The sequence below is a fragment of the Battus philenor genome, unplaced genomic scaffold (genome assembly GCF_028537555.1).
Source record: "Battus philenor isolate CCGP_79_NKW_IND1 unplaced genomic scaffold, ilBatPhil1.0.hap1 SCAF_21, whole genome shotgun sequence".
NCBI lineage: Eukaryota > Metazoa > Arthropoda > Insecta > Lepidoptera > Papilionidae > Battus > Battus philenor.
The window spans coordinates 11,892,551-11,917,588 of record NW_027181684.1 but is presented as its reverse complement, the minus strand read 5'-3'; the positions used below and the strand labels follow the sequence as shown (position 1 = coordinate 11,917,588).

Genomic DNA, 25,038 nt, shown 5'->3' with positions numbered 1-25,038 from the left:
GCGAAGCTTTGTTTATAATTCGCGATTTAAAAACATCCTCCGGGCCGCGATATGAGCGACATCTATGCTGAGGGGCCAGATTAGGTGACGGTATAGTCACCTGAAAGTACAGGATCCATAAATTATTTAACGTTTGAGTTTTGACTTTTAAAATAAAAAGTTATTTAGTATCCTGCTTCTTCTTTTAGATTAACGCCCACTGCAAGGCAGATATCTTTCTTAAGATTGCCAATATGACCGGTCATGCACAGTCCAACTAGAAGAGGGTCTACCCACGTCTCCCTGCTCGTTGTCGCCATTCGAGCAACTTTCAGCCAAAACGGTCATCGGTTTCACGAGAGATGTTCCCTGCCCACCGCCACTTCAGATAATCAATTCATCAAGCTACCTCGGTTTTCTTGGTTCTTCAGCGGATCTCCTCATTTCTGGTTCGATCTCGTAGCGAAACTCCGAACATAGTCCTCGAGTTATTTATTTATGTTTAACATAATCGATGTATTAATCAGTCCATCAACTATAAAGAATGAACTACTTCCATAAAGTCTTTAATGGAATCAGGCGTTACCTCGCGGAAGTCCATGCTAAGTAAGAAAAGGACCAATATTTAACCACTTCCGCACGTACAGAGGTAGTCGTGCAATGAAATGCACCGCCCGCCAGCCCGCTGATAAATGCGTATGTGGCAAACAACGCGAATCACACAACCGCCACCGCCAAATCACTCAACTCGTATTTCACCCCTCCGAGACAGAGCAGAGACTCTGTGTTTGGCACTAATCGGCGTAACATAACTCCTGAAGATGCCCCGTGGAGGGGTGAAAAACGTGTTGAGTGATTTGGCTTACTTCCATAAAGTCATCTGAAGTCGCAAAATGCAGGCCGCTTCCAACTGTTTTTATTGGTAATCCATGTTGGTTGAATAGAACTTAACCAATGTTTTAACTCATGGCCATTGGGGGTGAAAGTTCTCTAGTAACACCCAAGAGCTGTTAGATGCGGCGTGGGCTACCTTCCTATCAGGTTGATCGACCACATAGTCAAGGATGCGGGAAGTAATTGAATGCGGCAGCACAAGATTAGTCAAGGTGGCGATATTTGGAAGAAGTTTATGCCTTGCATTGACCGTCTATCGACTAATATGACGATGATGATATTGTATGTTTTACACGCGAAGAAAGGTATGAAATGATAAAACAAATCGGATAATATTATTACTTATTATAATTATAACTTAGATTAAGATAAAATTATTGGCGCCAAAAGTTGTAAGTAACTTTCGTGCGTCTGTGCATCAAGTATCCACTATTTCCCTTCTTATCCCTAAGCACTTGCCCAGCGTCCTAAGTTCGTGTCACTTCTCGCTGCGCCGCCACGTACGTCGCAGGGCGTACCGGGCAAAGGATTTCCTAATTAATTATTAATTAGAACTAAATATAATAATTAATTATGAATTAATTTTTAAATTTTAATCCGTGAAAGAAAAAATGTTCGGTAAGTGAAAATTATTTTATGAATAAATTATAATTATTTTTTCAGAGGCGTCATTTTTTTTTTTAATTTAAATGTCTTGATGATTTGTAGTAAAAACAATATCTTTGATATTCTTTGCTAGAATTACGAGTACGCTTTATGCAATTCTCTATTTTAATTTTTTTTTGGATTTAACGAAAAACCAATTAGGGTATTCGATAAACAAGAACAACCGTGTAAGTAAATACATTACCATTAAACAAATATTTTAAAAAAATCATGCAAATTAAAGTTAAATAAATGATAATTTGTAGTATGAATATACTTTTGATATACAGGCTGATTCTTTATGGGTGCAAAACCTATAGAGGTATATCTCATTTGATATGGTACACCTAAGCGTCTACACCAGGGCTTCTTAAACTATGGGTCGCGATCCCGAATTAAAAATTCTGGGGTCGAGAGATTTTAATGTCAAATGTTTATATATGCCATTTTATAACATCACTAGAGTTGGTGGAATACAGTGGACATGCAGCGTCTAGACACGCGCATTTGTTGAAGGTTTTAAACTAATATAAATACAATATTATAATTTTTTGTGCAATTTTTAATTTTAGAATTTTGTATGTTTCAAAACTAATTCTTTAACTATATATTTTCATATGTATATGTATATTGTTACCTAATAAATAAATCAAGGAAAAATATTAATTTATTTTTTTTATATTTGTATGGGGTCGTCAAGAAACTAGCAATCATAAATGGGGTCGTGAATGACAAAAGTTTAAGAAGCCCTGATCTACACCAGTAACTAGTAATATATATATAACACACACTAACATCTATATATACATATTAAATATCACCTTGATTGATATATGAGTAATTATTTTTTTTAAACTTTTTTTATACATTGTATGTATAACATCGAACTTAATGCATATTTATGTTATATCTTTTCCCTGTAAAATGTTACTACTGTGATCAGAAAGTAAAGTGAAATTGTAATTTATAACTCCCGGGTTATTAGGAAGGCATATAATTTTTTTTGTCCTAAGTTGGTAGGATTGTCTATAACATTCGCCAAGCGTCTGTTTGTCAAAATTCGGAATTTCATTTGTCACAGCTCAAACCACGTTGAAGGATGTTTTATGTTTCAAGCGACTCAAGTCTAAAATGGTCGATGTTATACTGAATTAGTTATATGCGACGTTTTTTTCCAAAAGTTCGACTTAACAAAGACTATATTCTGACTTCTGGCTATTCAGCAAATTTATAACTGCTGGGGGAAATGCGGGGACCCCGTTTTGACACGATTCGAAGGCTATACCGGAAAGACTTTTTCAACTGTGTCGGGAATAAAAAAAAGTTTACCAAAGTGCGTTTTACCGGACGGGGATAACTTTGAAGGGGATGAAATTAATTTATAAGAATAATACAGAATTTACATTTTATAAACAAATTCACCTTACTTTATGATCACATTATATATATATATATATATATATATATATATATATATACACACAGACATATATATATATGTGTGTGTGTCTGTGTGCGTGAGTTTAGTAATCTATATTTCCATGTATATGTTTAGGCGCTAATATGTGCAAATGTACATTTTTAGGCTTGGCTTTATTACGTACACCCTGAACTGCCCTTCCCTTCACGCCTCTAATCTCCAACCAAAGGTTGTCTAGTAGAGATCACTCTAACGATAAGACCGCTTGTTGTACCTTTACATAATTTTTTTTAATTTTTAGTAACTAGTTATTTTTTTATTTTCTTTTAAAGTATTTTTATTGTTTTTTGTACAATAAAGTGCTAAATAAATATATAAGAAATCTGAGTTGAAAAAGATTAAAAAAAACATAAACACTATAAAGGGAGATTGGACAAAATCGTTATGGACAACTTTATGTATATGGTCAAAAGTTTTTGTGTTGCCTTACTATACTATATGTTATTTAATAATTATTACAGTCTAGTAAACAAACTTGTTATATATTTACAAAATATTTTAATATTATACCATATCTACCCTGCCCGCTTTATAAAATTGACTAATGCTTTCTTGATTACTTATACCGCTGGAATTTCTTAAAATCCGTCAAGACCGCTATATGATATATCTTATATTTCTACTGAGTATCTTAGCCTATGACATAAAATATTTAGTTACGGAGGTATCGTGATGGGGCGGTATATTAGTGGGAATGTCTAGCACACACTCATATATATATATATATATATATATATATATATACTAATATACCGCTTCATCACGATACCTCTTATATATATATATATATATATATATATATATATATATATTTATATGTACTGTTTATGAAGGTTTTTTTGTGTTACCTGATATATAGCAAAGAGTAAACTATTGTTAACGGACGCCTCTCATCTTTTATACTTTTAATTTGATTTCGCGTCGAATTTGGAATCCAATTCCGAAACTAAATGAATAATTTATTTCGACAAAAATTAGTGTCCGCTTCGATTGGACACAATTTTAAAGTTAGAATTCATGACACGACAATAAATATATAACCTATTTCAAAATAAAATATGTTTAGTTTAATTTGAAATTACTTTAAATTTAGAATTAGGATTCAAAAATAAACGAATAACATATTTCGAAATCGAAATGCGAATTGTATAATTTTGAATATGGAATTCATGATTCGTAAGCAAATGAATAACGAAGCGATTTAATTTGAAATAAATTTATGTCTGTGAGTCGCCAGTATTAAGAATATGCAATTTCACAGATAAGGGTATAGTATATAGTATACATATATGAACTATGCACATCCTGTAAGTTTATCCGTATAATAATTGACCGATATAAAAGCGCTGCGGGCGATTTCTCGCAACAGCGATAGCGGGCGGTGTCGGGTGGCAGAGCTAGTGTTCAAGTTGCGAATCGCGGAATTTTTATCACGTCATTAGGTCCGCGATGGGAAGGCGATGCCGGTTGTTACGCGCTCACCTTGACTGTATGGGAGCTATGCCGTAACACTTCACATGATAACATTCTTTTATTTAAAAAAGGCTATAATATAGTTTCAGAAACAATAAATAACGCATTGATACCCTGATAGTAAGAAAAATTGTTTACAAAATTCAAATTTCTATATATAATAAATACATTTAAAAAAAATTTAAGTTAAACGGTTTTTTGATACCTATGTTGTGGTGGTTGTGGAAAAATATGTACCTAGTCCGCCATATTGAAACGGCGTTCATCTTGAATTTTAATTTTTGACATAATCATCGTGTTTCACTAGTGTAGCCCTTTCATTTGATACCCATATTGGGGGGGTTAAGGAAAAATATGTAATCCGCCATCTTAGATTTATAATGTTGACCCATATAAACAATTTCCGTAGGGGTCTAACTAAATAAAACCGTTTAAAGATTAATTACTTTTCACCATCTGTTCCTCTGCAACAGTGTTTACCAACGCAAGGCCCACGCCCTACGGGGGGCAATTCGATTATTGGGCATTACTACAGTAGACTCGACACAAGTTTAACCCTTCCGCTTTAATATGAAAAATATATACGATACATAGGGTGGCGTAATAATTTTAGAAAGGCTTAGAAGTCATTGACCTTCCATATTCCAATAATAAAAAATAACATTAAGGTTCTGTAGTGGGGGCCATGGACCGACAAGGGGAGCGTAGAAAATCTGACAACAAGTTAAATAAATGATCTTGTTAAAGTCCATGGAAGGTGCTGAATATAAGGCGCTTCACTCCAGTCCTGCTTGAAGTACTTGGAGAAGGCATATCCAGCTGTAGATATCTTATGATTTATATAGTTAATGACACTGAATCAAACTTCATAAGGTGTGCTTGCAGGTCTGTGCTCTCAACTCCAGGACTGTTCAGCGCGTCATGTGATCATTTACGTTTTTTGCAATATTTACTTGAAATGTTTATTGTGAACAAACTGCGAAAACTCATTGAGTATTCTAAATTGTATTGTTAATATATATAAATTTTAGCTGTATTTACCCATAAGAGAAAATTGTGTAAAAAAATTTGTAAAAAATTATAAAACGCTGTCGTGCCTCGCAGCTGGGAAAAGAAAGATCCGTATCAAAAAGCGGCAACCCTCTACCAACTGTCTGCGTTTAGTTAAAGCAAAAAATTAATATTTTAAAAAAACACTAGCGATACAAATTAGAATTAATAAAAAAATGTTTATTGTGGGCTCTTCACAGATATGCGATCGTTTGGATTTCCGTGTCTTCAAATTAAAGAATAACATGGAGAGACTCTGTGTTTGGCACTAATCGGTGTAACATAACTCCTGAAGATGCCTCGTGGAGGGGTGAAACATGTGTTGAGTGATTTGGCGGTGGCAGTTGTGTGAATCGCATTGTTTGCCGTTTACGCATTTATCAGCGGGCTGGCGGGCGGTGCACTTTGTTGCACGACTACTGCTGCTTGTGCAGGTGTGGCTAAATATTGGTCCTTTTCTTGCTTATATATACACTCTCCGTGTACGCAGTGGTAACCTGACGGTATGGGTTGAGACATGCGATCATTCGTCGAGGATTCGAATCCCGGGAGATATTTATATAAGATTGACACTACTCATAAACAAGACTCCAGAGGATGCTGCAGCGTCATCTGCCATACCTCACCATACCTCACTGTGTTCGTCAACCCTTCTGAAAAGCGTAACGATTATGGTATATCTTCCCATAGATATCTTTGGGGAAAGCCAATGCCTTAGGTGGGTCTTTACAAAAGTAAAGATGATAATGTTGAATTTTCATTAAAATACTGTTATTCTAACTAATCAAAATTTTTCTTTTTACGTATACGCATTTAAAGTTATCAATCTAATATAGACGGTAAAAGTAGTTTTATTCATACAATCTTCTATTAATTGAGACATATGCCTCTTAGAGAAAAGATTAGTGCAGAATACACACCAGTTTCTAGAATTTTCCTTCATCTACTACTGTTCCACCATACTTTTACTTCTTTATTTACACTTTGTTGTACAACAAAACTGTATGAAAATCATAATGGAAATGTTAATAAATAACATATATAGTAGCTAAAAAAAGAAACAATTTATATATCTCTATCAGACAACTTTTGGGTGGAGATAAGACATGAAGGAGAGAGCAGAGGGCTACCATATTCTCAAAGCTGGACAAAAATACAACACTTTGCCCGAATACTGAATATTCAAGTAAATCGATTAATTGATCTATTTCCAGACGGCTGCGCCTGCGCACTAATCTGCAACGTTCTCCAAAGTAGTGAACGTAATTTATCGTGAGTCATGTCTATAGATATTATGCTCATTACTTTGGATATGTTGTATGAACATTCATCACGTCGGAAGAGATACAGAAAGAAGATCCACTCACACCTCCGTGCACACTTGTTAACTATATGAAACATATATTTTTCCCTTCTTAAATTTCAGACAGTTCCAGAAGTTTTAATTATTGAAATCGTATTACAATTATGACATGCACTTCTAGTAAATACTATGTACTATATTCGCGAGATTTACGTATTATTATGTGTATATAATTGAATATATATGCTAATATGGATATAATAGGGTACAGAATATTTAAAAAATAACTTAGTAAGCTCAAAGTTATTACTTTTTTTATTATGCAGTGATTAAATCAGGTGACTCTGTGGTAGAAAAAGCTATCTTCTATAATTCACAGTAAATGCATTAATAATATATTTTGGGAGGATTGCCCCTACTCTCAAAGAAGTTTCCAGAGGATGTGCAGCAGCATCTTCTGCCTACCATAATAACACACTGCGATCGCCAATCCGCTTACCAAATGTGGCGATAATAGTATATCCCTCGATAGATATCTATTCTAGTCTATTTATAATTGAGAGAAGAGTAATTTAATAATCTAGCAGTGGCGACCTCTAGCATTACTATATATAAAAACGGTTAGGACAAAGCGCCATCTGTCTGCCTTTTGAATCTGATCTGCAAATGCAACTTAGCAGTGTAACATAATCCAATAACTACTTTTATGTTTGTTTTAACTTTTCCAGAAATTATATATTAATAGGTTTTAAGTTTAGGTGTCAGCAAGTTTAGAAAGTCCGACATTGCTGTAGAATTGGGGATGACCAATACAAAATCTGCCAAATATACAGGTATACATTTTTCTAACATCTAATTCTATACAAATAAGTTATACTCCAATACCTCGCTTTGCGTCGTGGTTACGTTCCCAAAAAATACGACGCAAATTGAAACGCCGCAAAGTGAATTAAGATTTTCTATAGCAAACCATGTAAAGGTCGAAGAAAAAATTGAACAAAGTAAACATTTAAGAAACAAAAATAATATATAAATTAGAAAAATATTTACCTTTTTTGTAACCAGAAACAACACGTAAAAATTTATTATTCTCTTTTAAGAAAAAGCACAACACACTACATTACAATAAACTACGTAATTGAAACTGAACTCTAAAATTAGCAAAACAAAGTGAAAATAAAATATAACTGTGTTCAAATTGCGTTGTTTTTAGTTAGAAAGGAAATCTCCGAGTTTTATGTCATGACGCAATTATAAACAAGTGTTGCCATCTTTTAGAAAAAAAAGAAAATTTCAAAAAAAATTAAAGAGTTGAATCCAAAACAACGCTATCTTGAAAATCTAACGTCGCACAGTGTTAATTAGTACTAATTAAGCAGCGACGCAATTTCAACAAAAAACGCAAAACGAAACGACGCAAAACGAGGTATTGGTGAATATAAGTTAACCTATAAAGTAAGTACCTAAATGGGTAATGTAAATGGTAAATGTATCTCGGGATATTTTATAAGATCAATTGAAATAGAGAAGCACTTATACAGCAAAATCCATGAAATATAGTATAAATTAACTAGTACAACATTTCGCTGTTTCAGATTTTCTTCAAGTGCGACAAATTCAGAGAAAAACAGCACCATGGCAAGCAAAAAGTGTATTATTTGTAAAACGGACGACATATCTATAGATGAAAAAGCTATGTGGAGGGTAAGATGCAATATATTTTGTACGTTTATAATTTTTTTTTACTTTGTACTAATGGAATGTATAAATTGTATATAACATAGCTTGGACAGGGAAATTAGTAACAAAAGAGCAGTATCTTTCTAGATTTATGATGAACTCAAATCCTTTCAATTATTATTTCATACTTACAGTATAAAAAAATAACATACGTTCGAGAAAAGAAATGTAATGATTGCTGTACATTATTAAAATAATATAAATCTTTGAAACTAGTAGTACTGAGCTTATGAACTATATTGTTAACTGATATAGTTTTGATACTGTTAGGAATTAAGAGTTTTTATTTTCCTGGCGAATCCAGGGTTTAATATCACATATATATCTAATTATTTATCTTGAGAAATATAAGTAACCATAAACTGGTATGGAAATTTCTTCCTATCTCCGTTGTAAGAAGTTATAGAAATCTCTCTTGAATTCTCGTTAAATCTTGAACAATTCTTACATATACAGACGTAAGAATTGTTGCCACTTCATATAGCATATGTACGTTCTTTTATACATGAACTTGAGATCTGAAATCTGGAGGGAAGTGGCCTCAGTGGCCGAATATTTACATTAAGACTGCGAAGATACCATCCCTAACGTCTTCTACAAAGAGAGACCTATGTTAGTCAGTATAATGATGATCACAGCAATGAGTATCACTAAAGTGAAAAAAATCACATTTATGCCTAAAATTTTTAAGATAATAATAATTCAACTTACCAACAACCCCACCAGCAGAACCAAGGCAATGACTCCTATCGTGCTCACAGCTATTGCAATCGCCGCACCTGATCCCGCTTCTTCTGTAAGCACTCTAGAAGATGATTCCGTGGTCACGTCTGTATAGCTTGTCAAGTCTTCTAACTCATTAATGGACTTTGTAGTAATTTCTGTGGTATATGCTGTCGTATCTTCCATCTTCTCGGTCGTGACTACTTTTGCAAATGGTCGAGCGCTAGTAGTTGTTGCAGTTTGTGACGTTGTAGTCGGAAGAACTGTTGTTTCTGGAGGAGCTGTCGTTGTTGATGTTGTAGCCGCAGTAGTTGTTGAAATTATAGTAGTCGGTGATTTAGTTGAGTCTTGTGATATAACTTCATTGCTGCCACTGTTCTCTTCCGATCTACTGTCAGTTTGTGTTTCTGTTGATGTTATCTCAGTAGTTACCGATTCTACTGTTGTTTCCTTAGCGTCCGTTGTCGTTTGGAAGACCGTTGCAGCTGTTGAAGTAATAGTAGTCTCTTCACAGTCTGTAGTTGATTCAATAGGTGTGACTGTTGTTGGAATATCTGTGGTAGGTGTAGTTTCTTCAGTAGTGATTTGTGTAACAGTTTCTGATTTTGATGAATTCTCTAATATTTGTGACGATATTTCTAATTGCGGTGTGGTATCTACGGTTACAGTAGTCGTTTCTTCAATCATTTCAGTCGTAGTTATAAACTTTGGTCTGTACGTTGTTATAGGAGTTTCATCGAACATCGGTTTGGGTCTGGTGGGTACAGATGGTTGCCAGTCATTATTTGTACTTGGTGTTTCGGTTGCGGCCTCAGTTGGAATGTAGGAGAACCTGATAGTTGTAATTTCATAGTCAGTCGTGGTAGGTATCACGCTAGCATGTTCAGTGTCGGTGGCATCGTCGATAGGGGTCGTTACGTCAGACGGAAGTTTCGTTATCGATTCGAAACCGGTTGACTTTTTAGCGTCAACTGGTTGAATGGTTCCTTCTTCTCTTTCCTCTGTTGCTTCTGTAGTTGTGGTATCCATGTCAACCATTGCAGGGATCCAGGAAGGTTTCACTTCATCATTTATTGCAATCTTCTCTGTCATTTCAGCCGTTTTCTGTGGAAGTTGTGCAGTATCAGAAGGCTTTAAGCTACTTTGCAAAGAGATGTTGCTTTCGGCGGGTAGTCGTTCGGATTTATTTATCGGTTCTTTGTCGTCACTTGCGTCGACAGTTGATGTAACTGGCTTCCACGGCAGTTTATTTTGGTCGATTTCAGTAATGTTCTTGGAGATGAGGTAATTACTGAGAGCACCAACCGTTGTAGTCATTGTGGTAGTCGAGGCTGTAGTTGTTTCCTTTTTATCTGAAAGTAACAAGTATTTTTTTCTTTAAAATGGTTTTGGTTAATTCTTAGTGATGATTTATATTTATAGAATCTTTATTAGTTCCTCAAAAAAAAATAATTTCCATAAAAAACTATCTCATGAGAGCTGTTATTTACTTAACGTACAAGCGAAAATTATTGATCGTATAAAACTTACCTACAAATTCGCCAACTTTTTGCAGTTCGTTTTCATCTATACTCTTGTGCGCTGATCCATTTCCGTTTACAACTGTACTAGACAACGGCGGCGGGCTGCGTAGACTCGCCAGAGCCCATGCGGTCATTGTCGGTGGTATTTCCATTTCACTTACATCAGTTTGACCTCCCGCCAATGGCTCGGAAGTCGTGGTATATTTCATCGAACCTCGTTTCCACAACGAAGGTATCGTATTATCAGATATTATCTGCGAATGTACCACTTTCTTAACACCACTAACATCGCTTTGAAGAACTGGATCTATATCTGAAGGTGACGTTGTCAAGACAGTTCTTTGCGGAATAATAGGGCGCATAGTAGTAGTAAACTTGTCTTTGATATTGAAATGTTCTGCATAAATTGTTGTAGGATAAGCAGTCTTGTGAGCTTTGGTAACATTTCGCCTAGGTGCCATCCAAATTGGTTTAATTTTCGGAGTAGTAAAGTGAAATTTCCGAGTCAACGGGCGTTGTCCTGGGTTCAGCGTAAGGTCAGTTTGCTGAGTAACGCTATTAGGAGAATCTTTGATCCCCGGTAAGTTTAACCTTTTTGAATAACTACGATCTCTTGTGAAACCACTGGAAACTCCTTTTAACGGACTAATTGAACTTTTCACGTTATTCTGAGTAGAAAATGGTATTCTAGTATCCATTGTTGGTATGACTATGTTGAATGAGTTTGGAATTGCAGTCGGAACCATTATTGGTGGTAAAGACGTTGAAAAGGTGTTAGGAAAATAGAATTCTGATAAAACATGAGAAGATGACAAAGATGCATCTTCTACCTTTGAAGGTGTGGCTACAGTTGTTTTTGTGTGCTCTCCGTCATTATCACAATCATCACCGTCAAAGTGGGTGATATTATACGTCTCTGTTGATAGCACCGACATCTCATAGTAAATACTTGTACCGTGTACATCGGATAGTTCTTTGTTAGCCGTGCCTGCTTGTTCATTATCTAAGAGTCTTATTTCTTTAGTATTTTTGATTATCACGGTAGATTTATTATTAGGTACACCATTACTTAATTTCTCTATACCCACATTCTCTTTGAAAATTTTCTGAGAATTTGTCGTATTTAACGGCGGAGACTTGGCTTTCATAGATGCTAAATTTTTCTGAATACTTGAAGATATATCATGAAACTTTTGATCAAAGAAATCGTTCTTAGGTGTAGTGAGATCGGTATCAAAATCAAAGAAACTTTGAGATTTGTACGGTCCGCTATTTTCATTTTCTTTTGATGTGTACGTATCTCTAGAAAAATAACTTGAAAATTTGTCGAAAGAGGGCGTACTGAAATCATCTTTTACTTTATTATCTTTCTTATCTTTGTAATGGTCATCGTCGTTGAAGCCCGGTATGGTGAAATAGCTATCGCCGTGAAACTTACTAGAGGAGTATTTATCATAATCATCTGCATCATCGTCATCTTCTTCCTCTTCGTCAATACTTTCTTCACTGTCTTTTTCTTCTGGATCTTTTACAGTTTTGGTAGAAGTGGTACTAAATATCGCAGAATTTTTCTCTACTGGTGGTACTTTATCGTTATTGTGAGTTTCTACACTCTCTAGTATTTGCGCTGGTTTTATGATTTCGTTAGTAGGAGTTACCTCTACTTTATTACTGTATTCTGTCGATAATTTAATCCTTCTCAAAGGACTTTCTGTGCTGGATTTGAGTTGAGTAAGGAACTTCACTCTTCCCCTGTCTTTATATTTGGCGTTCTTTTCGGAATGCTCCTCGGATGTGGAATCTTTTGGGTGAAGCTCGTTAAGCGCTACGTCTGGAGTTTTGGGTTTGTTCTTGGCAGTCCAAGTGGTATTAAGTCGACTGTACTTTGTGGTTTTCTCGTCTTTTGCTATCGTCTGGTTCGTTTCGTGAGGCAGAGGACTGCCGTTTACTGTTGTGCTTGTTAACAGTAGTAGATTTACTACAATTGCAGCACCTGAAAGTGATTGAAATATTGCTTTTATTATTATCATTCAGAACACTTTGTATACATATACATTATCAACAAAGAAGACTTTGAAATTAGGGATCAAATTTCTAAATTGGAAATTGACTTAAGCAATGAGATACATTATTAAAAAATAATTATATCGTTTTATTCTATAAATAATTATTGAAAATGCATACCTAAACATATTCTTACTGGCGACTCCATGATTTGTGGTCTGCAATATTAGGTCTCAGTGGCCGTATTCACCATGGCAACTGTAACAAATTAAATTTTCAATATTAAGAAGACGTATTTATAATTTTTAAAGTTTAATATTCCCACCATTGGTAAATCTACACTTGTTATATCTTCTTGTTTGAGTTCATATCCTTGCAAATATTTATTTCTACCCTTATTAGCAGTGACTGTGCTATTAAACGCACACGTTGTTGGTTCTTGTATCCGCTGGCGTATTTATTTCCTCCAACATATATTATATATATATATATATTATATATATATGTTATATATATATATATATATATATATATATATATATATATATATATATATATATGTTATGTATAGCCAAATATTCTTCAGATGGTTGACAAAATTATTGTTACTATTTGTACAATAAATTAATATGTGAAATGTATACTATATTTTAAAGTTTTTTTATTTTATATACCCTAAACTGCCATCTCCTTTATGTCTCTCATCTCTAACCAAAGATTGTCTGGTAGAGATCGCCTCAAGCGATAAGACCACCTATTATACCTGTATCACTTTTTTTAGTTTTTATCTGTTATTTTGTTACATTTCCATTTAATTTTTAAATAGAGTTTAGGTGTATAATAAAGTATACATAAATAAATAATGTTTCATGTTAAAAAAGGGTTTGTAGTTGTATTTTTCTTTACCAACTCTAATGTAAACCTAAAGGAAGTAAACCAAGCTTATCACAAGATGTCATTTAGACTTTTTAAATTAAATCCTAGATCTTATAAAATATTTCTTTAAGTACGGGTGCTATTATTAAACTTGGATGAAGTTGTAAAGTCCGAATTATCTAAAATAAAGAAGCCAGTACGTTTCCGAGTGAATGTATAGTTCATTTACTGTTTACGTATCCTTATTGTACATCCTATAGAAAAATCAATGGTTATAGAAATAATACATAACGTAAAGATGAAATAGTAATGAAAAGCCTAAGTTTTTTTTAATTATGTAAATAATAAATAAATACATTTAAAAAACTTTTAAGTTAAACGGTTTTTTGATACCCATATTGTGGGGGTTGTGGAAAAATATGCACCTAGTCCGCCATATTGGAACGGCGTCCATCTTGAATTTTAAATTTTGATATAATCATCGTGTTTTACTAGTGTAGCCCTTTCATTTGATACCCATATTGAGGGGGTTAAGGAAAAATATGTAACCCGCCATTTTGTATCGGCGGCCATCTTAGATTTATAATGTTATTGATTTTATTGTATTGTATTGTCGTCTAAATTAAATGTGTGTAACAAATTTCAGATCAATCTGACAACGGGAAGGTGCTTAAATTTCAATTTCTAATTTTGACCCAAATAAACAAATTCCGTACGGGTCGAACTAAATAAAACCGTTAAAAACAACTATTGTTAACTGTCTCTGCAGAATTTATACTGCCTGAAGCTATTGGCATGTACCTTTGACTGACCCATTGTAATAGAAAAACCACATTTAAGAGCAATAACCTTATACAAGATGTTTGAAAATTGATGTAAATTTTTTAAAGATTTTTTGCTGAGAAATTAGTTACATATGTAACATTTTAAAGCTTTTATGTCTACAATATCATCCTGTATACGCTATAGAATTTGCATACTTCTTTTTCTTTACAGGCACAATGTGTTGGACGGCGATGCCATTATAACCAGCTTATTGCGCAAATCTAGATTGCGCGTGGGAAAATTCAAGATTATGCAATGCGCTAGAGGAACATCGAGCATGGCGTGTCTAGAACCATCTAGTGATGCATGTATATTATCGATGCACTGAATAAAACTGAAAGCGGAGTTTTTATAGAAAGTATTCGATAATCAGCTTATAATGTGCCATCTTCATTATTTAGGACCATCATATATGCTTTTATTGTTCACTATGTTCCACTACCATGTTTGGACTTGAACTTTCCATTATCGGGTAAATATATTTTAATGTGTATATACAATATTTTAATTTTTTCTATCATTCTCCTTTCGTCCTTCCCACTTTCCTTGTGTCCTTCACAATCTCTTTCTTCTCTTATTCATATTTTATTTCACAAATCACTCTTCTTCCCTCGTTCACAATCCTACATCACAGATTACATTGTCACAGTTCGACCATAACGTTTATTTCCATTTCTAATTAGAATTTTCTTTCCGGTAAAAGTCTTTTTATATATAATCAAATCATAAACCTATTTAATACCTTATTATATTCGCTATTACATTATTACATGTTTTACTTGCAGGCATAACTAACTGTAGGTCTTGTCCGACCATATTGTGTTATTTCTGAGTTTTATTTTTATTTATAGAGAGGAAGACAGGGCGACATTTATTGTCGCCCGTGGGAGAGGCAACATATTCTTTCAGTGATGGTGGTAATTCGCAGCATGCCTGCAGCGTAGGACGGGTCATTGTGACTGACCTTTGCGAGAAGTCTGTCTTTCAGTTGGTGCCCATCGGCTGAAAAGAAGACTAATGGAGTCTGCATTTCTATTAAGATGAATAAGATAACACCAAAAATACAATAAATTACATTAATTTGTGACCGCGGTGTACATGAAAGTACAGTACTATCAATAAAAACGTGTTTTTATGAATATACTTCATATTTTTGGAACCGACTTAAAAAAAAATGATAATTTTATTGAGCTTTTTATCCATTACGGTACACCCTGTGTTATACTTTTCTCTGAGATTGTTTTTAGAACTATATATAAGTTGACATTTATCGAACATATTCAATTTTATAACGCTGGATAAAAATTATATTAATAGTTACATTATCATTTGCAGGTTCCTGTCTGGGTTAGAGAAGGATCATCAGAACTTCTCTTCTGCAATCGGAGATCTAGATGTCGGAAGTGGTTGCATCACTCCTGCTCCAACTCCCACAACCTTGGCGGTTGATTTGACGTGATGTGAGTTCCAGCCCCGTAATGATATGCAAGCTTACTTTACTCACGTCTTATAATTAGAGGGGGAGTGCAACTCTACCCAAAGACGGTAAGGTACTAAGCCAGTGTTTTACCAACACCTATGTGGTGTATCTATTTTTCATATTAAAACGGAAGAGTTAAACTCGTGTCGACTCTACTTTCTTATTGCCCTCTTTAATAATCAAAGCGCCCCCTGGTGGGGCGTGGGTTGCACGTTGAGAAACACTGCACTAAGCCAACACCGATGAAACTACTGCGGTTTTTCACACAAGGAGTCAAAGAAAATCTTTTAATGGAAGGCTTCTTGGCATTAAGGTTTACAGCGTTATCGTCTGACACCCCCCCCCCCCTCCCCATTTATAAAAATAGGCTCTGGCTACTTTAAAAACCTGTTTCAGAAATAAGCGGACGTTCGTTCGTAGCAGAACTAATTCTAGTAAAACAATGCATTTTAAAAGGTTTAATTCTCGATTAGAAAATGGGTCATATCTCTAGGTTTCTCATGCGTGTACTTCGCAAATTTTTAATCTGCTCAGCTCTTTCTTCTTCTTTTTCAGCCGATGGACACCCCTTGCAAGGACCTTCCTTAAAGATATATCCACTATAGTCACCAGTCCTGTGCTGCCCGCATCCTGCGACTAACCACTACCAGGTGGTGGTGGTAAGTTGCAGAAGGGGGTATCGCAAGGCCACTAGGTAGTGGAGGGCCTATCTACGCCGCGTCTTCCGGCTCGTGGTCACCACTCGAAAATCTTTCAGCTCCAGTGGTCATTCGCTACTACTTCAGACAAACAATGAAATTTGTTAAGCTTTAGCCTATTCTTAAAAAAGGATGAATAGATATACGTGTTAAATAATTTTTTGACAGTGTCTTTTTTTCTATTTTAGGCTACGAGTTCCGGTGAACATATCATAAATTCCCCGGATAGTAATTTTAAAGATTAACTGCAAATACATACATTTCCCTACTAAAAATTTCGATCATTAAGCATTATTCCTTAATTTACACAACTCATATTATGGTGCAACTGAAACTAAAATTACTGGCAAATGCCAAACGAGCGTGTGGCATGCCAGTCCGTTCGACTCTTGGCGCCTTAATAACCTGTTCTTATGTCCCGCGACCCAATTGTCGTACTAATCATCCGGCGTGTTTTCGTAACACATAACATACTTCAAAAGTACGTCGACGTTTTTAGTGTACCTGCATTGTACAATAGTGTACCACGGTTTTTAACCACTAATCTGTCTTAACGGATTCTTCTCTTTTTAACCCTTAAATGCATAATGATGAAAAATTGGAAAATAGAACTTTGAATATAATAGTGTACAGTAAATGCATAGTCTTGTATATATATCTGCAACATATGTTTTTAATAAATAAGTATATTTTTTTTATATAAACTACTCAAAACAAAATAGGGCCCACCGCAACTTTGTCTCTAATCGTGTTTATAAATAACTCATATACTAATCATTGACAAAATGAAGCACTACCACTTCTAGCACACATGTTTATTAGTTCATAATGATGTTTTAAAAGTTAACTTTTTTGTTGATTTCAAGCGGGTAGACAAAAAAGTAAAGTGCTTAAATTTATCCATTTTTTAAATTTTCAATCGTTTGTGTTCTCAGTCTTGCTTTAAGCGCAATACTTTGATCACAATTTGTTTATATATACAATGATATATTTTATAAATTCGAAAACGGAACTTTTCAGGAGAAACTAAAAACTAAATATTGGTTATATCTCCAAAAATAATACATTTTAATCTATTATTATCGTTGAATAGTTTGAGAGATAATTTTATACCGAAAAATATTTGAAACAAGGCTTTGAGTATAATTTTATTCTTGTTTGTACTTTACCTTGTTTATTTAGAGAAAATAAAAAAAAGTTGACAAAGTGTACTCGTAGATTGCAAATATTTAAAAACACGATAAAAATGTTAACTGCGATTGTTATTTTAATAAATATTGTTTGCTATCCGTGCCTTCAGATGTAATTCCAGAAGTTACTGGCCTGTCGCATTCCAATAGAAAAAAAAATATTACTGTAACATATTGGCTTTGACTTCCTGTACCTGACTTCCACCTGACTTCCTGTATACATAAATATATGATATCATTGATGTTAAAATGTTTAAAATTGACTTACGATCCGGAGTTCCGGGTTCGATTATCTGTAAAAGAATTTTTTATCTCACTGATTTAGTATAAACTGTCGCAAACGACTACTTCATTTATCAGAGTACTTCTGTTGTTTATTTTAGACATTTCTTTTTTATTCTGTGTTTAAATTTACAATAGAATTAAATAATAAAAGAATATATAATATGAAATTGTAAAATATAAATGTAATTAGATATATAAATGAAAGTAAGTAGACAAAGTATGAAATGGCAATATTTAATTTGACAATGAACGTGCGTTCGGTCACATGATCTCGTCGGGGACCCTCGCCGTCTTCGAGTAGGTCAATGAACATATTTGGTACAGTGACTAATTTCACGCTTGCTCTCTAAAAAAAGGTCACGGCCTATTAAGCCTATGTTTACAAGAAAGATATTTCATATTAATATACACTTTTTAAGTTATTTATATATATATGAGGAGGACCGGAAAGTATTTATATTATATTTAATATACATATCAATGCCGGAGCAGTATCAAATCAATCGGTTTTTGTGTAAAACATGTCGACAGAAATATATATATATATATATATATATATATATATATATTTCCCCTGTCGTTGGTAAGCAGGGACAGTATGTTGTTATATATTTTTTATTGAGTTTTATTTTGGAGAGCAAAGTCTGGACCTTGAATTGAGTTAAAAGTCCATAAAGGATAAATAAAGACCATCTCCTTTTCACGATTGCGCTCTTGCAGATCTTTTCTGTTAGTTCTTTGAATATATCTGTAAATACAGATATGTTGTTAAAACAATAACATGTAATTTTCTATCTTACATAAATTAAGTCATTTTATTATCACTTTGATCAATTTAAAATGACCAAATTAAATACGTAAGATCCAAAAGTGATATGATCTGAGAATATTGTAGATAATTCTTTAACATAATCTTATAAAACGACGCGGTAATAAAAACCAAATATCGCCAGGAATATAGATAAGGGAAAAAAGATGATGTGTTAAAAAAGATCAGAAAGCAATGAATGAAAATTTAAACGATATAATAAAAGAGAAAAAGAAATTGTGATGAAAGAAAGGAGAAAAATTAACAAATATACTAAAATGAAAAATTATTTAACACGAAATTATAAAAGCAGGCCCTTATAAAAAAGAAGTAATTATTTATAAAATGTTTATTAGATATTTCTATATTATTAAACAAAGGACACTATTACGCATCTCGTTATTTAGAGACACGTTCTAGAAGGTTCCTTAACAAAAGAATCCATTACTTGTCCCTTCAAAACATTCTGTACGTGAGTGACTTAAGCCCATAATGTCGTAATTTCAAAGGCAACCGACCATAAATATTCGTGTCTTGCCACTATTTCGTGATATATCAAACATTCTTATATCTCAAGAAATTAAAACAATGTACAACAAAAAAAACAGTATGCGATACATTGCTTTATATTACAGTATCAACTTAAACTCTTTCAATACATTGCGAGCAATGAAAACTCAGTTGTCGATAGTATGGAAGTGTGAAGAATAAAGTAGTAGGGGCCCATCAGAGATCGTGACAGAATGCGCTTGCGCACGGATAGGTGCATAAATAGAGACGTGAAAACTATCAACAATTTTGATTTACAACACAATGGATACCTTTATGATTTATTTAATTATCTGTTCTTTAATGCATTTTGCGAAATGGTATCGCAATAATTTATTAGGGGGACCGAAAAGTAATGTTGTTTCCGTCGACATATTTTACAAAAAAACCGATTAACTTTTATCCCTTCGGCATTTAAAATTTATATACTAGATGGCAAAAGGTTGTTGACAACGAAGGTGTATAAATTGTTTATTACTAATAAAAACTTAAAAATGTAGTCGTGTGGATTTAACTTAAGAAAGCGACATTACTTTCCGGTGCCCCTAATATATTAAAGGTCACAAGGTTTGAGGTGGTAAACATCCAAATGTAACTGGAAGTCGGTTATAAAAAATAATCTGTGGTAATTAATGTAAAAAACTGATCTAGGAATGTAGTTGAAGGTAAGATGCAAGAAAGAAGATCTGCAAGCGAAGAATGACAGACCATGGGAAGCGTAAAGGAAATGAATAGAAGATAATGTGAAGGACGAAAGAGAAAAGTAGAATTAAAACAAAATAAAAACTGAAAACTAATTTTATCCGAGTTTGTAACGTCCCTGGCCCACACATGGCAGGGGAATGAGTGGTCCCCAGAAAAGGGTCTCATTTAAAAAAAAACAACTAACTGAACTACAATGACCCCCAGGGATTGGGGTCCGAGTTCTCGTGGTAAATCCAGTCTGGTCAAGCTGATCTAAGTTGGCGTCATGTTCAATACAAACAAGACTGACTAAACCGACCCCCAAGGATACATTGGGTTATATGGCATTGGAAGACATTGAAACTTTCTGGTACCACGATCTGTATTACACGAACGAAACTCAAGATGCGATGGCAAGATTCATCGATGTGGCGAATACGGCAACCGCACAAATACTGGCGCACAACCTGAGGATGGCAGTAGGGAGCCTTCTCCCTGATGAGGAAGTGGTCGCACGAAATGTAATGTTAAATGATAATGTTTTTTATGACCTCCGTTATTGGGGACCTCTCGTACTCCCTACCTATTATACGACATGGTTTAATATTCTTTAATGATTTCTCACCTTTTTTCCTTTTATTTCTGTACTTTTCTATCATTCTTCGTATGATCTATCGTTCCTCTTCACTCATTCTACAGTTTTCAATCATTCTTTTTCATACTTATTTCCGTTCCTTCTCCGCTTCATTCGCCTTGTTCATCAAATATCACAGATGCGGGTTATATCATATTTATTTATTACTACTACTCCGCTAGCTCAGTGACCCAAAGTGGGTCTTGGCCTCCGAAGCGAGAGACTTCCACTTTCCTCTATCTTGCGCCATCATCATTGGTTGACATTCAATTCGCGCAAGTCTGCCTCAACGCGATCGATCCAGCGATACCTGGGTCTACCCACTGGTCTTCGACCCCTCGGTTTTTCTAGATACGCTACCTTCACGCTCCGATCCGATCCCATTCGCTCCAAGTGGCCAAGCCAGCGGATTCGTTGAGTTTTATATTCGCCAATGATATTTGGCTGTGCTACTAAAGTCTCAATTTCGGCATTCTTTCGGAGCCTCCAAGATCCGTCCTGATTTCTCGCTGGTCCCAAGATCTTCCGCATGATTTTGCGTTCCGTCACTAGCAGTTTTTGTTCTTCTTTTTATTTTTTATTTATCCTAATTTATATTTTTTGGTGTATTTTTACATTGCTTTTTTATATGCTAATTTATAACGTATTGTCAGTGTTTATCAGTTTTTATGTCACTTACAGGATCAGTATTATAATTAAAATTTAAATTTTCGAACCAATAAATAACCCTTATTTTGTCAAAAAGTATATATAGTAATAAAAAATCAAACACAATAACAGTATAGTAGACATAATGTTATAAACATATAAATGTTAAGTTGTAGTACAAGTAAAGGCTATTTTTATTGTATTTATTAATATATATTATTTAAAGATATTATGCAAGTAGTAATAAAACCAACAACCCGTCAGAGTCTGTTACGGGTTCTTCTCAAATTAAATAACAATTGGAATCTTCGTACCTTAGTTAAAGGTCACTATAGAAGAACTCGATCTGATTCAAATTCATATCAAATTGGTCGCTACTGACTTTCTCATAACATTCACATAACTAAAATCCTAGTAAAGATAACAAATATCGCTGAACCAATTGAGCTATGTATGAACCTCTTAAATACACACATATCGGAATATTAAATGCAATTCATGTGTCAGACCTAGTATGGGATAATTTCCATAGTCAAATGTGTCTGGTCACTCCTTGAAGCATCTAAAACTAAAACTTAGTTATTCAATTTAATAAAATAACTTATATAACGACCTGACTTGAGATTTTTGAGGAAACTTACAGGGTTTTTACTAAAGTGGCCCAGGACTGTACATACACGATGATTGATCACTATGCCTACAACCTATTAAAAAATCAATGGTTTCAAAAGTAATAAATAACGTAATAATATTAACATAGTAAGAAAATTCGTATTAATACATAATAAAATGAATTATTGTTTATCTAGCGCCACAGACTTTATACTGCTAGAAATTATTGACCCGTCGCATTTCTATAGATAAAATGAATTAATGAAAAACATTTCATAGTGATCACTTTATACAGGGTGATTGTGAATAGGTGCAGGGAACAAAGTTCAACAGCATTTTGTTATATTCACTCATTTTTTTACTCCTATAACTAATCCATCACCCGGTTTATCAACAGACCAAGAGCGTTAGTCAATGGCAATCTATATATAGGTGTAGTAGTCGCAATTACTACCACGTGATTATACAATATGTGTTTATTAGCACAACTTTTTTTGGATGATCACATAACATATTCATTACGGTCTGTGTCACATCACTAGTGAACATTACAACAACACAAGCCGCACGCAGCCGGAATGCTAACGACCCACTCACAGCAGTTCACATCACTATGTACAGTCGAAGCGAAAACTGTTACATATTTATTTAAATTTGTTAATGACTTTTTTCTTAAAAAATATAGCTTAATAATAAATGTTTATTAGTTCACCGTATAAACGCTGGTTCTTGGTCTAGTTTTATATATTAATAAATAATCTTCATATCAGACTACAAATTCCCAGTTCAAGACATAACTTGTCATGCGATATCCTCGTTCAAGGACTTCCCGTGACCTTGATCATGTCGGTTCGCCTTGTAGAGCGACAGCCCATGCTACGTTTGAGTCTCGTGGTCGTCAATAGAGAACTTTCGCCCCCAATTGCCATTGGTTAAATATTAGTTGTTTTCATTTTCTTTATATCATTACTTGAGGCGTAAGACGTCTAATTATAACATGTTTCCAATAGGGTCTATCTACGCCGAATCACAGGTGGTAGCGACCCAAGAACCTTCCGCGACCAGCTGTACGAGTAATATGCTCCGCCATCTGCCAATTCAGACTGGCAATTCTTCGAACTACGTCAATATCTTTGGTTCTGCTTTGTATAATAGTAATTTTTATTGTATTTTTTTATTTTGATTTTAATAATTTGTAAATGTAGTCACAATTTGTCATTGATGATATATATATACCAACCTAAGGAGGACATGTAGTCATTATAAATAGTATGTTAGTTTTTACGTTTCCGGCATGCTTTATAAATAAATAAATAAATGAAAGTATAAATTATTAAACAATAAAATGAACGATTTTTCTGAACTGATAAAAAATTATAGTCATTTATAAATCTAACAGTGAATGTATTGAAAATATTTTACAAGTATAAAGTTTATAAGATTGACCAACCGTTAAAATTTACTTATAACAATTCCCGAACAAAACACATATAACTTTAACACTTGTGTTTGCGACTGTCCCACGTCGGAAAACAAAACACGAACTCTATGGCTGTAGTGTGTACACGCCCTTCCACGCGGTCCATTCAACCTGACGCAACGATTCAAGGCTTTAGAAAACTTTAAAGTCACTTTTTATCTGCGGTGCCATAGTGGCCTTTGATTAACACGCCTTTTCGACACCTTGATTGGGGTCTATTTAGAAAATAATTAAAAATTTGAGAAATATTCATTTCTTAACAATTCTATATCACACAGGATGTTAATAAATTCTACAGTGTGAATTGATTTTGGTGTAAAAACCTTTAAAGGGGTGAATGTATAGCTTATCTAAAATTCAATGCTTTTTGAATAAATAGCGTAATGATAATATAGTAACAAAAAGCATTTTCAAAATGCATGTTATAATATATTAAAATATTTTATTGAATTATTGAAATAATGTATTGAATAATTATAGATAGTCAATATCTGTCTCTGCAGAGATTACACTGCCAGAAGTTTTGGGCCTGTCGGACTTTATACAAGGTGATTGGAAAGAGGTGCAAAAGTTTTTTTTTTTGCAGTCAATTAAGCTATACATGCAACTCTAAAAATTTTACACTTATTTGGTATCAACCTCTATGTCGGACAAATCTTTTTTCCCCTTACTTACAGGTATATAATGGAACGTTTGCTTATTAAGTCTTTTAAAATGAAAAACAATGCTTGTACAATAATAACATAAGATGAATATAAAGAAAAAAAGATATACTCCTGACGAACATTTCACCCGTGAGTCCCAATTAAATAAATGTTTTAAAACATTCATTTATGTACCTTTACCGTTTTCTTTTCGACATTTAATTAACATGTTTACATTAAATTCAACGTTTTGGTCAAAAAAGTCCCCTGTATACCCAGGTCACCAGATCTTATCCGCGAGGACTTTTGAGGGGGATATCTCAAGAATAAAGTCTTTAAAAGAAACCCAGTGACCAACCTCAATTCAAAATATCGTTCGCAAGGTAAATGCTATCCCATGATTATTTCTGTAGCTAGCGGCACGAAATACTGAAGCCAGATTCCAAATGTTTATCTGACGTGACGGTCAGCATTTAGGTGACATAATCTTTAATAAAATAAATCTGCATAATTTTTCTTTTTTATTTTTACATTTAAGATAAATGTTTATAACAAGTAAATTGTTTTTAATTTTAATTTAAAATGCAATTTTGCCACCTGACACACTGATGACTGATTGACTTAAATTTTTAAGTCCTACTATTATATCATAGCGAGCTATTATTGTGATTTATCATTAAGAACTGTATCTAATTATGTTTGAACAAATGAATTATTTATACATATTATTGAAAATATTTTTACAGTTATATATAACTGACATGCGATAGTGTATATTCATATTTTTTATTGATCAAAGCGTTTATCATAC

At 33.9% G+C, this 25,038-nt stretch overlaps 1 protein-coding gene across 2 annotated transcripts in view; it reads right to left on the bottom strand.

Moving 5' to 3' along the window:
• Positions 1–25,038, bottom strand: part of LOC137923276 (uncharacterized) — a 104,079-nt gene that overhangs the window by 10,214 nt on the left and 68,827 nt on the right. For both annotated transcript variants that reach the window (XM_068766475.1, XM_068766476.1), the window contains 3 exons: positions 12,995–13,072; positions 10,818–12,803; positions 9,276–10,639 (listed from right to left, as the gene is read on the bottom strand). In XM_068766475.1, the coding sequence (XP_068622576.1) occupies positions 9,276–10,639; positions 10,818–12,803; positions 12,995–13,022 (3,378 nt within the window). In that variant the 5' untranslated portion in view covers positions 13,023–13,072. The remainder of the gene's footprint in view (positions 1–9,275; positions 10,640–10,817; positions 12,804–12,994; positions 13,073–25,038) is intronic.